The sequence below is a fragment of the Podarcis bocagei genome (genome assembly GCF_964188305.1).
Source record: "Podarcis bocagei genome assembly, chromosome: Z".
Lineage (NCBI taxonomy): Eukaryota > Metazoa > Chordata > Lepidosauria > Squamata > Lacertidae > Podarcis > Podarcis bocagei.
In genome coordinates, this window is record NC_138140.1 from 17,058,136 (window position 1) to 17,071,670 (window position 13,535).

At 45.8% G+C, this 13,535-nt stretch overlaps 1 protein-coding gene across 14 annotated transcripts in view; it reads left to right on the plus strand.

The window, feature by feature from the left end:
• Positions 1–3,325: 3,325 nt before the first annotated feature.
• FNBP1 (formin binding protein 1) overlaps positions 3,326–13,535 on the plus strand; it is a 117,144-nt gene continuing 106,934 nt past the window's right edge. For 13 of the 14 annotated variants that reach the window (XR_014003918.1, XM_081178739.1, XM_081178740.1 and 10 more), the window contains exon 1: positions 3,517–3,687. Coding sequence is in view for 13 of the 14 variants with exons in the window: in XM_081178739.1 (XP_081034865.1) it covers positions 3,664–3,687 (24 nt within the window). In the remaining variant the exon portion in view is untranslated. Of the gene's footprint in view, positions 3,688–13,535 lie in introns of all 14 variants that reach the window. The other variant, XM_081178746.1, reaches the window with a different exon arrangement.

The window sequence follows — 13,535 nt, forward strand, 5'->3', positions numbered from 1 at the left end:
GCTTCAGGTTACAGACTCCGCTAACCCAGAAATAGTACCTCGGGTTAAGAACTTTGCTTCAGGATGAGAACAAAAATTGTGCAGCAGCGGTACAGCGGCAGCAGGAGGCTCCATTAGCTAAAGTTGTGCTTCAGGTTAAGAACAGTTTCAGGTTAAGAACGGACCTCCGGAACAAATTAAGTATGTAACCAGAGGTACCACTGTATCTACATCATATATAGTAGTATTTTCTTTCATTTACCATGTTGTTTTCTGTAAACAATATTAAAGGAAATGACTCACTTAATGAGAGGCCATGTGGTGTCATGGTTAGAGTGTCGGACTAGGAAAGGGTGGAAATCTCCCCTCTCCCCCACCACCATAAAGCTCACTGGGTATATGACCTTGGGGCAGCCACTGCCTCTCATCTTTATCTACCTCACAGGGTTGTTGTGGGAATAACATGGGAAGACGGAGAACTATGCACCGCCACCTTGAGCTCCTTGGAGGAAAGGTGGAATATAAATAAAGTAATGATTATAATTGGATCCACATTTCATGGACATCAGGGGATTCCCTGCGGGCAGAGCAAGACACAACTTTTCTTCATGCAGGGTGAGACTAGTGATCTGTGTATCTCAGTCTTTTCTTCACTGGCAACAGTTCCTTGAGGTCTGTTGTCTGCTCTCTGAGACTATGATTGAAACAGAGACCCTCTGTGCTGCCCCACACCCTGGCCCAAGTCCAGTCATGGGCAGTGGACTGCGACTGGCTGTGGGGCATTGGTCTGGGACTGGGCATTGGTCTGGGCATGGGCATGGTTTTTGGACTGGGACTGGGTACGAGTCACTTTGCCTCGCCTTTCCCCCCCTTCAGGCTGCTGTTCAACAGGCGAAGCTGACTCCTAGTCCATCATGCACAGTGAGAAAGAAATGCAGTGTTGCCATCCAAAGCAAAGTAGAAATGAGAGGGCATCATCAAACAATGCAGTGTATCTGCTGCGATGCTCCCTTGTGAGAACAGGAGGCTGGACTGAATGAGCCTGTTGGCTTGATTTGGCACACCTCCGCTTACATCCACCTCCAGCTGCAGCCTGTTTCTGAATCCCAGTTGTTGGGAACAACCGCACAAGAGGGCACTCAGGTCATGTTTGCAGGCTTCCCCGGCCCTACATGGAGATGCCAGAGATTGAACCTGAGGGCCTTCTTAAGAGTATACCACTGAGTTACAGTCTTCTCCCCTCCCCAAAGAAAATAAGATTCCAGTCTTCCTGGTTGTAAATAAAGGTATGATTTTAAAAAAGGAGCAACAAGCTATTGGTCCATCTAGCTCAGTACTGTCTACACTAACTGGCAGCAGCTCTCTAGGGTTTCAGGATGGGAGTTTTACCTGGAGATCCCAGGGATTGAACCTGGGACCTGCATACAAAGCAGGTGCTTACCCCTGAGCTACTTGCCCTCATCCAAAACTTATGCCACAATAAATCTGTTAGTCTTTAAGGGGCCCGTGCAACTGTAATAAAACTGTCTCTGTAAAAGAGGTACCAAAGCTGATGACCTCCAGATGTTGTTAAACTCTAGCTCCCATCAGCCCCGGAAAACATGGCCAAAGGTCAGGGATGAGGGGAATTGGAAACTGCCCCTAGGAAATCATCAGTTGAAACAGTGGCTTTTGCAGGGCAATCCCATACATGTATACGGAGAAGTTAAGTTTCAAATCAGTAAAGTGGGACTCGCCCCCATGTAAGTAGCTAAAGAACTGCAGCCTAATTAGCATAAACCTATGCTCCTACTTCAAAGTAGGGCCCACTGTGCTCCGTAGTTCTTGTATCTACAATCTTGTTGCTGAGTTTGCTTCTTTCCTTCTCCCTCCCAATCCACTTTCCCTTTGGTGCCATGTCTCTAAAGATAATAATAAGCTGGAGGAGTGTTTTTTTTAAGTGACCCTGATAGCCTTTTTGGCTGAAGAGCAAGATAAAATACCAGTTGGTATTTTGGATTTGCTATATTGGATTTGATCTGATGCCTTGTGTGAATATTGTTTACCTTTTTATATAAACAACGTTTTTATACCTACACCTAGTAAGAGAGAGCTAACAGGAGACACCAACAAACTCAATTCCAGTCTGCTTTCAAAGTAAACTCTGAATCACAACAATTTATAATGATTTCATCTAACTAATTTTTCCTGATTTTTTTTTTTGGGGGGGGGACAGTCAGTGCATAGAGGAGCCCCTCTGTCTGCTACGAGGCTATTATTGTCACTCAAAAGAAACCCAACTACTTCTGTTGGGATGCACCTGCTTGCTTGTGTGATCAAAGGTTTCGGAAACTGATACTGTATTCTGGGTCTCTATATAAGGAGCAGGCAACAGATAATGAGCAATGTCTTCCACTTGAGGTTGACCACAACTACAAAGTCTGTCTGAGTATGGGACCTTCTTGTAGTGGCTATTCAACACTGCAGTGGGCATCACTTGGAAACACAGCACAGTGAAGAAGGTGGCATACATGGTCCCCCCCCCCAATTTAATTCCCATGACAACCCTGTAAGGTAGGATAGTCAGCTAGGCAGTGACTCACTTAAGGTCACCCAGCAAGCTTCATGGCCCATTTGAACCCTGCTCTCCCAAGTCCTAATCCAATACTCTAACCACTTCACCACACTTCCTGTGAAGCACCTGGAAGCATTTTGCAATGGCTCATGTGTGTAAAAGGAGGGGGATGATTTGGGGGCTGCAGTGTGCATGCCAAATATTCTCCAATATAGAATTATGGGTGGTGGTCTCTGGGTTTCACCTCCTGTCCATTTACACGTGCCACAGTGGGCCACATTCCGAAACTGCACCATCTAATATTTTTCAAGGCATCTGGAACTATACTTGATAATGAGATTACGTTAATAATCTTTACATGAAGACAAAGTTTATTCATGCTCTTCTTTTTATGAGCTGGACTTCATCATTTTAACCCAAATGCAAATGGACTCATTCTACGTGCCTATTCTATAGTTTTGTTTTTAATCTTTTCGTTTACATCTGTAGTTATAACTGGGTTTTTTTCTGCTTTCTGTGCATTACAAAACGAAATAAGAAAACCTGTACCAAATCTGTACCAAATCTGTACCACAGTTGCATCTCTGCTGCAAAGCCTTAGGATGCTGCACTGAGATTTGAGGAGCTTCACTTGACAGCTTGGCTCAATAAAATAAAATAAAATTCCCCTGGAGCATCAGTTGAGCCCACTCTTGGCGCCTGCGCAATCCCAGCACCAGACTACTGAATCCCCCCTCCTCCTTGCATGCGCCTTACTGCCGGGCGCATGCGCGCTTCCCAGGTGCTGTCAATTCCTCCCTGGGTCTCCTCCCTTTACTACTCTGAGAGCTACTCGCTTGATTTTGCTGCCGCTGCTGCTGCTTTGGCCATTTTGCTCTGGAGGCAGCAATGAGGTGGTAGCAACAATAGCCACGAGAGGAGGCAACCCAGCAAGCAATCAAATCAAGGGCACAAAGCTCTATTATTGTTGCTATATTGTAGTTTTGCAAGCTTATGCTCTTTTTGCAAGCGGTTTGGAGGGGTGCTGGCCTCGCTTTTGGGGTGGCAGGCGAAGGACGAGGGGGTGTGGACCCCCCGGCGTTGAATATCGCACCCAGGGCCGGCCCCCTAGCCCACCCGTCGCCGGAGCCATGAGTTGGGGCACGGAGCTTTGGGTAAGTAGAAGCAGCAGCAAGAGGAAGAAATGGGTTGGTGGTCGTGGAAGAGAGGCATGGATTTTTGCAATGTGTGGGTGGGGGCTATTTCTACATGGCTGAGCAGCAGCATGTGGGGGAGAGGGATTGCATTATTCCTGTGCTGGGGGTGGGGGGCGACAAGCGCGTCACTTCATGCATGTCTCCCTCTACTTACTCACACACACAAAATGCTGGGGGTTTGGATCTGCATGGAAAACTGCGATAAGGTTAGATACAGATAGGCATTCTATTAGAGTTCTTAATCTGCACAGGAAAACAGTGCAATAAAGTTAGGTCTTTATTCGATTGGCAATTTAAGTCTTCGTAGAAAATGGTGTGAGAAAGTTAACTCCTCCAAAAATAAAAGCCAACCTCCAGGTTTCAGCTAATATTCGACCTTCTAAGAGTAGACCCATTGGAAATAAGGGCTATAGTTAGTTTGGGTCTATTCATTTTAGTGGGTATACTATTGAATAGGGTTTATTGGAATGCAAAAGCCGGTCTTTCTATGGGTGGAAGCCAAGTAAGTCTTACATAGAGTAGACCCGTTAGAAATCAATGGATTTACGGTAGTGGTGGAGATTGGGTACAACCTCCTAATAACCACAAGGTTGGTTCCGCGCAGAGCAGACCCACTTGAAATCCGTGTGCTTAAATTAGTCATGCTCGTTTTATTAAAAGGGGTCTACTCTTGAGGGGGGCTAACACTGGATACAAATCCTACGCAGTAAGATAACACAGCAGGTACCAGCAGCACACACACACAAAATATTAAGGCCAGTTACCCTAAGCTTTTGCCATAAATATGTCCCTGAGTGGGGCTGCAAAGGTATAAAATCATAACATTAAATCAGGTAAAACAATTTGCAAGCAGAGGACCAGGGGAAGTATTTAAAACAAACACTAAAATACATTGATTGCAGTGAGTCTACTCTGAGTAAGTCCTTAGATCTCAACAGTACTGTAGTTATCTCTGCTCGCCTCTCTACACGCCTTATTCTCTGCCGCCTGAAAATAACGGTTTTCCTCCTCGTGTTCCCTCCTCTGCAATGTAGTGTTTACTAGCTCCTTTTTTCTTTTTTTTTCTTTTTTACAAAAAAACCCCAGATGTTTCCACAGTTGAGAAAGGGGAGGGGAAGAGATAGCCAGCGAATGAGTATGTGCACACATGTCCGTATTAATTATATGCATAATTAATAATTGCCCTCTGGAATGTCATAATGAGTACTGTCGTTAAAAGAACCCAAGCGCTGCATCAAACTATTCGGAGTAGACCCATTGGAATGTAAGGACTTGAGTTGGTCCTATCACGAGAGATTTCAATAGGTCTACTCCGCGTAGGACTAACATTGGCTGCAACCCCCTCCTCCTTCTCCCCCCCCAAAAAAAAAATATTGCAGCGTTGGTGAAGGTTTGTGAGAGGAGCAAGTGACGTTTCCTATTTAAAAAATAATCATTTGTATTTCTTAACTTGAGGAAGGAAATCTGTGTCATTGCTGTGTTCACCCCAAGACTGCAATGGAGAGAGGAGAAGTGGGGGGGGGGGGGAGAGGAGGTGTGTTTTATGTCCATGATAAAACAGTTTCCTGGGAGAGGAGTCCTGGTGGTCTCAGCAAAGAAAAGGAAATAATGCATTTCTTTTTAAAGGATTTAAGGCTGGGGGAACAAGGTCAGAAATTGGGATCTTCCTTTCTGATGTGTTTTTGCCTTTCTGTTGCAAGGGTTTTTGGATAGCTCAGTTGGTTAGAGAGCAAAAAAGGCAGGCAGTGGCTTTCATGTACAAAATGATCCAGCTTCAAGTACCCTTATAAGAGAGAAAACAGGCTGTGAGGAAACTGGTTTGGAATGGGAAGATCAGACTTGCAGGTTTCTATTTACCTGGTTTCTTGGGACTTGGCAGCTGATCTTGGGAAGTTAGGTTGCACCCTTTTCTTCCTCTCACCCTAGAATCCAAGATTTGTAGAGTTGGAAGGAACCCCAGGGGTCATCTAGGCCAACCCCCCTGCATAAGCAGCAAAAGGTCTCTGCCCATAAACAGCTTCTTCACCACTAACACTGCCAGCCCCAGTGCCTTTTATCTGCCCTACAATGGGGGTGGAGAGACCCACTAGCCATGGGACTAACTTGAGGCAGTCACAGCAATTTCTTACTTTGGTCTACCTTGCAAGGAGATTGTGAAGATAGAATGGGGGGGGTCAGGTCCCGCTTTGGGGCTTCCCATTGGGTGCATCTGCTTTGCCACTGTGAAAACAGGAGGCTGGACTAGACAGGGCTTTTGGGACCTGAAACAGCAGCTGGACTCTTCCTAAGTTCACTGTGATGGGCTCTTTGGAAAAAAACAGAGGCGTAAATCCAAAAAACTTAAAAATAAGGTGGAAATTGGAGGTTGCATCCAGCGCAGTCAACCCATTGAAATTGATGGATGTGGTGAATTTAGGGTCGTAAATGTCAGTGGGTCTCCTCTGAGTAGAACTTGGATGGATTAAACCCAGCATTTTTTTTAAAAAAAGCAATGCTTAGACATGCCGGCCTTCGAAGATTCAGCTGTGGGAGGGTGTGGGCGTGCGCACATGGACGCATGCGTGTTGGGTGTGCCCTGAGGCTACATTCTGAGACCATTGCAAGCCTTTGTATGAATTAAGGCTCAGTTTGCATAATCAGAATAACAAGTAGCCTTAGAATCAAAGAGTTGGAAGGGACTCCTAGAGTCATCTAGTCCAGCCCCCCTGCAATGCAGGAATAACGGCTATTAGTAGCCTTATCAGAAAAATTCACTGAGGATATTTACCCTGGTCTTTGACACCCATGGTAAATATTTTTAAGACCCACCGCTGTTCTTGTGATTTGTTTTTAACTCCTTCTTAATTTTATATTTTCTCGCAGCATGCCCTGGGAGTGTATGGGGAAGATAATAATTTGAATTAATAATAATAATACCCCCTTTTTAAAGGCATCTAAGCCAATGGGCCATTTCAGCATTTTGTGGCAGTGAGTTCCATCAGTTAACATTGCAATTTTGTTTAAAAAATGTGTGTGTGTGGAGGAATACAATTTGTTCTGACTCGCCAACCTTTCAGCTTCACTGTATGACCCTGTTAGGTTCTGATATTGTGCAAAGGGGAGGGGAAGCTTCTCTCTAACCACTTCCTCCAACACTCTGCAAACCTAGACTCCTGCCCTTGGGAATCTGCTTGCAATGCCCCCCAAGCTGGCTGCCATCTTTGCAGCACTCCCTATGACCTATAGCTGACCACAGTCAGCTAGATCAATTGCAGGGTTTGTGTTATCTATGACCCAGGTGTGCTTCCGCAGTTTGGACCTTTAACAAGCCATGCTTGAGGTTTTTGGAAGACCTGGAGGCAGGTCCCTTAGAGCAATGTTCTAAAAAATGGATGAAGAGTTTTGCACCAGGGATGGGGAAGCTCAATCTCAGGGGCCTAGTGCAGCCCCCTGGACCTCTCTGTCTGGCCCTAATAATTTTCTCCAAGCCACAGCCCGTACCGTTTCACCCTCCTCCATTTTATTTTGCCCTTGAACTCTGTCATTGCCTCCTGCTTGGATGGCGGTACATGTCAGAATGAAGGCTGCTATAGAAAGGTGAAATTCACATCCATTGCTCTGCCCTCTTTGGCCTTGGACACCACCCACCAACATGTGGCCCCTGGAAGGTTGCCTGAGAAGAAAATGTGGCCCTTGGTCTGACACATGTTTTCTACCCTCGTTTTGGTTTGTTTTTTACACACTGGAAGAACACACTGGATGTATGAGCTGAGCATTGTGGGGAATGGCAGAGCAGAACTGTATTAGAGCTTCCTCTTTTGACGAGCAGGTTGGGATTTGTGGGTGCACCAAATAGCTTAATGATAGGTGTTTTAGCTGCGGAGAGCTGGCCAAAGGGAATTTGAGCTGGAGGCCGAGGATGGCATGGCGTTAGCGGGCCTTGTGGCTTACGAGACACAGCAGGATTTCGGAGTTGTGGATGAGTGCCACAATTGCTCCTGAGGCGAAAATGCATTTACTGAATAACTCTGGAAATTGGTCGCGGTATCCCTGCGTCCTTAACAGCCATGCAGTTTCAGGGCCGGTCCAAGACATTTTGCTGTTTGAGGCAGATCAGAAAACGGCACCCACTACTGCTGCCACAGGCAACTGGAGGCATCCCAGGGAAGCCTCAACACACCGAAGCTGGCAGGGGAGCAAAAAGGAGGCCATTGAGGAACAAGGGGCAGCGGCAGAGGAACTGTCCTGGGATGGCAGCTCCTATCAGCAGCCAAAGGAGAAATGAAGGCAGGCGAGGATGCCCTTCTCTTTCCAGTTATGTCGCCCCTCTCAGCTGTCCTCAGCCTGTGCCTGAGGCAAGTGCCTCAGTGAAGCTAATGGGTGGGTCGGCCCTGAGTAGTTTGGTCTACAGGTTGATTTGACATGTTGCTGCAAGAGAGATGATAGGCTTCATTTTCCAGGTGAAACAGCTAATTACAAACTTGTCTGTCTCTTTGGAAATTTCTGTGGTGTGATTCTATACACGTGGATGATGCTATGTCTGGCTGTCATTATTGGCTGTCGGGTTGCATGGGACAATCTGGGTCAGGGGATGCAGTGAACTCCATGCTTGCCACAAGTAGCTGCTTTTTCTAACAATGTCCCTGGGAGGCAGGACAGACACTTAGACTCTTGGGATGGACTATGGCTCAGTAGGAGAGCATCTGCTTTGTGTGCAGAACCTGCCAGGCTCAATTCCCAGTGGCATCTCTAGGTGACGTTGGGAACGTTCCCTGCATGCAGTCCTCAAGAGCTGCTGCCAGTCAGTGTGGACAGTACTGAGCTAGACAGCTTCCTACATTTTGGCTCATTTAGAATTTTAATGACAGCCTAGCATAAGACAGCTTCCTATGTTCCTAAACCAGTTTTGGGAATTGCAGCCCTCCATGAAACTGTCGGGATCTTGGGTTGTGAATTCTTGATGCAGAGCAGTCCTGAAGCTTTGGACAGGCTGGTTCAGCATCAGCAGAGGGCCCAAGCACCTTATGCCTACTACAGAAAAGCTTCAGGCAATATAGGAACAACATCCCTTTCCATGTATCGAGCAAGGCTTTCGCTTTGAGGAATACCCAACATTTGGCAAGAGTCTGTTCTAGTAAAGCTGAGGCAGGGTGGTGGGGCGGGGGAGAAGGATGATTGACATGTGCAGGCAGGATTTTGCAAAGCGGGGAGAGGTAAAATAAGCAGCTGTTTGCAAGTGAAAACAAATCTGAGGTGTTTTGTCCTAATCGAGTAGACTTGATAAGCACAATATGGTAGGAGCAGCTGGGAGCTACATATGCCTTGCAGGCAGTGGGTGTTGACTGAGGTACTTATAATTAGAAAATTGTTAAGAGTTGGAAGAGACCACGAGGGTCATCTAGTCCAGCCCCCTGCAATGCTGCAATCTTTTGCTCAGCGTAAGGTTCAAACACATGACCCTGAGATTAAGAGCCTCATGCTATACTGACTGAGCAATGTAGGACTTCTGCATAATAATTTCAATCTGTACATTTTAAAAAAAAGTTTCTAGTCCTCAAGGCTCAGGTACTTCTTCTGCAGGGGAATTTCAACTTGTGCATTAAAAAAAGTAAGTTTTTAGTCCTGAAGCTTTGAACACACAATGGGTATTCCAAACAGTCAGGAATGAAGTAAAAGGGCACCTTGCACTGAGAGTGTAAAAGGCTTTGGGCATGCTCAAACGGTGATAGTTTCAAAAAAGCTTTTTTTGTTTGTTTGTTTATTCACTTAGTAATATTTATATCCCACCCTTCATTGAAAAAGATTTCGAGGTGGATCACATTCTGATAAAACAATACAAATGGACACGCTTTATAATCTCAAAATATTTTAAGAGTTGCCACGATCACAATAACATATTTACTGTGAGGCTTGTAGCACTGAAATCTATTCTGATGTAGAGCGCTTTGTTCAATCCTTAATGTAAGATGGATCTCAATATTTTCAAAAGATGCTCAGCTCGCCAAAAAGGAAGTCAAGCATGTTTAACAGCAGAGAAACGTGTCTCCTAAAGGTGCTGTTTCTCGTTGCTGCAAAACTGTGACATCATTCTCAATGTCCTGCTTTACTACGGAACCTCTCCTTATTGAAATGCTTTTCAGTGGTTTGCTGGGGCTTCCTGAGATTAGCATTTTCCTCATTTAGATGTAGCCAGGAGGTAACGCATGCTGCTGTTGCAACAGATAAATCCAATATCGTGGAGGTAAACGTTTTGCAGAAAATGATAATCAGGAAGAGAGACTCAGAGTGCAAGACTTTCTGCTCTCCCCATTTCCTCTTGTGGTGTGCTGGCAACTTATATAGCCAAGCTGAATGCTTAATTCAGCCCAATTCATGCACTTTATGTTCTATATGCTTATGGCTGCAGATTGCTACAAAGCGTATGAATTTAGGGTTGCCATTCTACCTGGTATTTTACCAGCCCATGGATAGTTTTCTATTTAAGTTACATTATAGTCCAAAGGCTATTCATCAGGCAATAAGGATTTATTCTAAGTTTTTGATGTGTGCTGAAACTCAGTCTAAGTTTGTTTTCTTAAAAAAATGTATAACCACATCAGTTAACAAACATGGATACATATGCTATAATGTCATTGTTTTAGTTAAATAAATTGTTTAAATTGTTATTTAAGGAAATGATTATTTTTCTCCTTCCAATAAAGTACAGCAGAAAAGTTGTCCAAATATAAACCTCACAATAATTTCATAATTATCTGTCTATGTATTTCTAATAGTATAACCAAATCAGTAATTTTTGACATGACTGTAAAAACTACTCTGAAAATATATTACTCCAAAAATTAAACCTTCATCTGGTTGTAAATATTAAGATTATACCAGCAGGAATGTCTTTCTGTACAAAAAATAAAATGATTTAAATCAAATCCACCCTGCCTGAGAGGTTCTTCCAGGTGCTGCCCCTGCATTGTGAGCACCTGTTCTGGGTCCATCCATATCAGACTTCAGCACACGGTGTATTTGTTTAGGGGAGAGCTTTTGAAATAGAAATACCAACCATCACAGGCCCTACAATGGGCAGGTAAGGCCTTGGTGGTTGGCACTGAGCTACCACAGGGCCTTTTCTGTGGTGGCTCCCCAGTAGTTGAATGCCCTCTCTAGCGAGATGCACCTGTCTCCATAATTATTAACTTTCAGGATGGATTTAAAAACATTCCTGGTTACCCAGGCATTTCATGCCTGAGGAATACTCATCCCTGGCCGCCTTGAGAATACCACCCATTTACCTTGGCTGGAAGGATGTTTTTTTTATTTATTGTAATTGCAGTTACAGTGTTTTTAGCTGTGACTCCCTTCACAGAGCTACAATTCTCAGAGTCCCCTGGGAAGAGGAATTGACTTCTAAACCACTCTGGGAACTATAGCTCTGGGAAGTGAGTAGGCATCTCTTGTTTAGCACCCTGAACAAACTACAGCTCCCAGGATTCTCTGAGGGAAGCCATGACTGCTTCAAATGGTATGATACTGCTTTAAATGTAAACAGCTATGACTTCTCTCAAAGAATCCTGGGAGCTGTAGTTTGTTAAGGCTGCTGAGAGGTGTTAAGAGACCCTGGTATTAGTCTCACAGAACTACAATTCCTAGAGTTCCCTGGGAAGAGCGATTGATTGTTAAGCCACTCTGGGAACCATAGCTCTTGGAGGGGTAAAGGGGTCTCCTGACAATTCTCAGCACCCTTAACAAACTACACTTCCCAATATATTTTTTCTGGGGGGGAGCTATGTTCGTTTAAAGTGGCATCATACTGTTTTTAAATGTACAGTCATACCTCGGGTTACAAACGCTGCGGGTTGCACATTTTCAGGTTGCGGAACGGGTTACTTCCGGGTTTTGGCGCATGTGCAGAAGCGCAAAATGATGTCATGTGCAGGAGCACTGAATCGCATCACGCGTGTGCGCAGATGCGGCATTTCAGGCTGCGAACACTGAGGGTTGTGAACGTGACTCCCGCACAGATCACATTCGCAACCCAAGGTATGACTGTATGGTGTGATTGTGGCTGGTGTTTTCATTTCCAAAATGGCAGCACTCCTCTCCCCAATTTTAGCAACAGTTTCATTGCTAACAGCAGGGATAGGCAACCTAAGGCCTGTGGGCCGGATGCGGCCCGATTGCCTTCTAAATCCGGTCTGCGGACAGTCTGGGAATCAGCGTGTTTTTACATGAGCAGAATGTGTGCTTTTATTTAAAATGCATCTCTGGGTTATTTGTGGGGCATAGGAATTCATTTCCCCCCCAAAATATACTCCAGCCCACCACATGGTCTGAGGGACGGTGGATCGGCCCACAGCTGAAAAAGGTTGCTGACCCCTGTCTAACAGCTTCATAATTGGGGAGCAAAGCATGCTTCAACCACCCATTAGTGGACCATTTGCTTGTTTGTGTACTGTGGGTGGCATAGCACCCTCTGGTAGTAGCTGGTGCTTTATAAGGCACTCCTCCTAATCTAAATTCATAACAGCAAGCATGACAGATTGTGTATGGATAGACTTTGCTCGGGGTTCATGCGATGCAATGACACATTATGTCGTTGTGTAGCTGGCTTTGGAGCAGGCGGGGGGAAACATAGAATCCTAGAATGGTAGAGCTGGAGAGGACCATGATTGTCATCTAGTCCACCCCCTTGCAATGCAGGAATCTTTTTGCCCACCGTGGAACTTGAATCCATGACTCTGAGATTAAGAGTCTCATGCTCTACCGACTGAGCTAATCCCAACTGAATCAAAATGAAGGACTGAGCCAAAACTTGTTCCCACAGTTCCCCATAGGCTCAGAAGCATGATCACACCTGGGGAACTCCAGATGCCAACACCACTGCAGTCCGGCGTTGGTGAAAACTGATGTGTGGATAATTCCGGTTATGGCCATGGTGGTGGGGCTGATGTAGTCCAAAACATCTGGAGGGCACCAGGTTGGAGAAGCCTAAGCGCCCACTCTGAAGGCTTCAAGAGAAACCTGTTTTGAGAATAGATCTTCAGCGTAAAAACCGCAAAATCTGTTAGCCAAAATTCTGGAAATCCAAGAACCTGACATACATTCAGGAATGGTTAGGGGAGAAATATTAGACAGCGTAGAAATGGAAAGTTTGAGATCATTATCTGTGCTTTTAAAGCTGGGCACAGACTATCTTCTCAGTAAATGGATGGTATTCGACAGTAAATCGAATATCAGAGTGCATCTGGTAAAAAAAAGAAAGGCTTGTTGGTCATTTGTTTTGCCAAAGGAATTATATACAGTGGTACCTCGCAAGACGAACGCCTCGCAAGACGGAAAACCCGCTAGACGAAAGGGTTTTCCGTTTTGGAGGCGCTTCGCAAGACGAATTTCCCTATGGGCTTGCTTCGCAAAACGACAGCCCATAGGGAAATATCCGGGACAGCGGGGAAGCGCAGCGCGTCTTCCCCACTGTCCTCGGACCTCCTCCGAAGCCGGGCGGTGGGGCGGGAACGCCTCCTCCCGCCGCCGCCGGGCTTCGGAACGATGCTCCGAAGCCGGGCGGCGGGGCAGGAACACCTTCTGAAGGCGGGCGGGGGGCGAAAGTCTTTGTTCCCCCCTGCCTGCCTTCCCGGGAGAGCGGAGAAACACAGCGCGTTTCTCCGCTGTCCCGGAGGGCTTTTGAAGGCAGGCGGGGGGGAGCAAAGACTTTCGCCCCCCGCCCGCCTTCAGAAGAGGTCCAGGACCTCTTCTGAAGGCTGGCGGGGGGCAAAAGTCTTTGTCCCCCCTGCCTGCCTTCCCAGGGGCTTTTAAATCGCCCCGGACAGCGGAGAAGT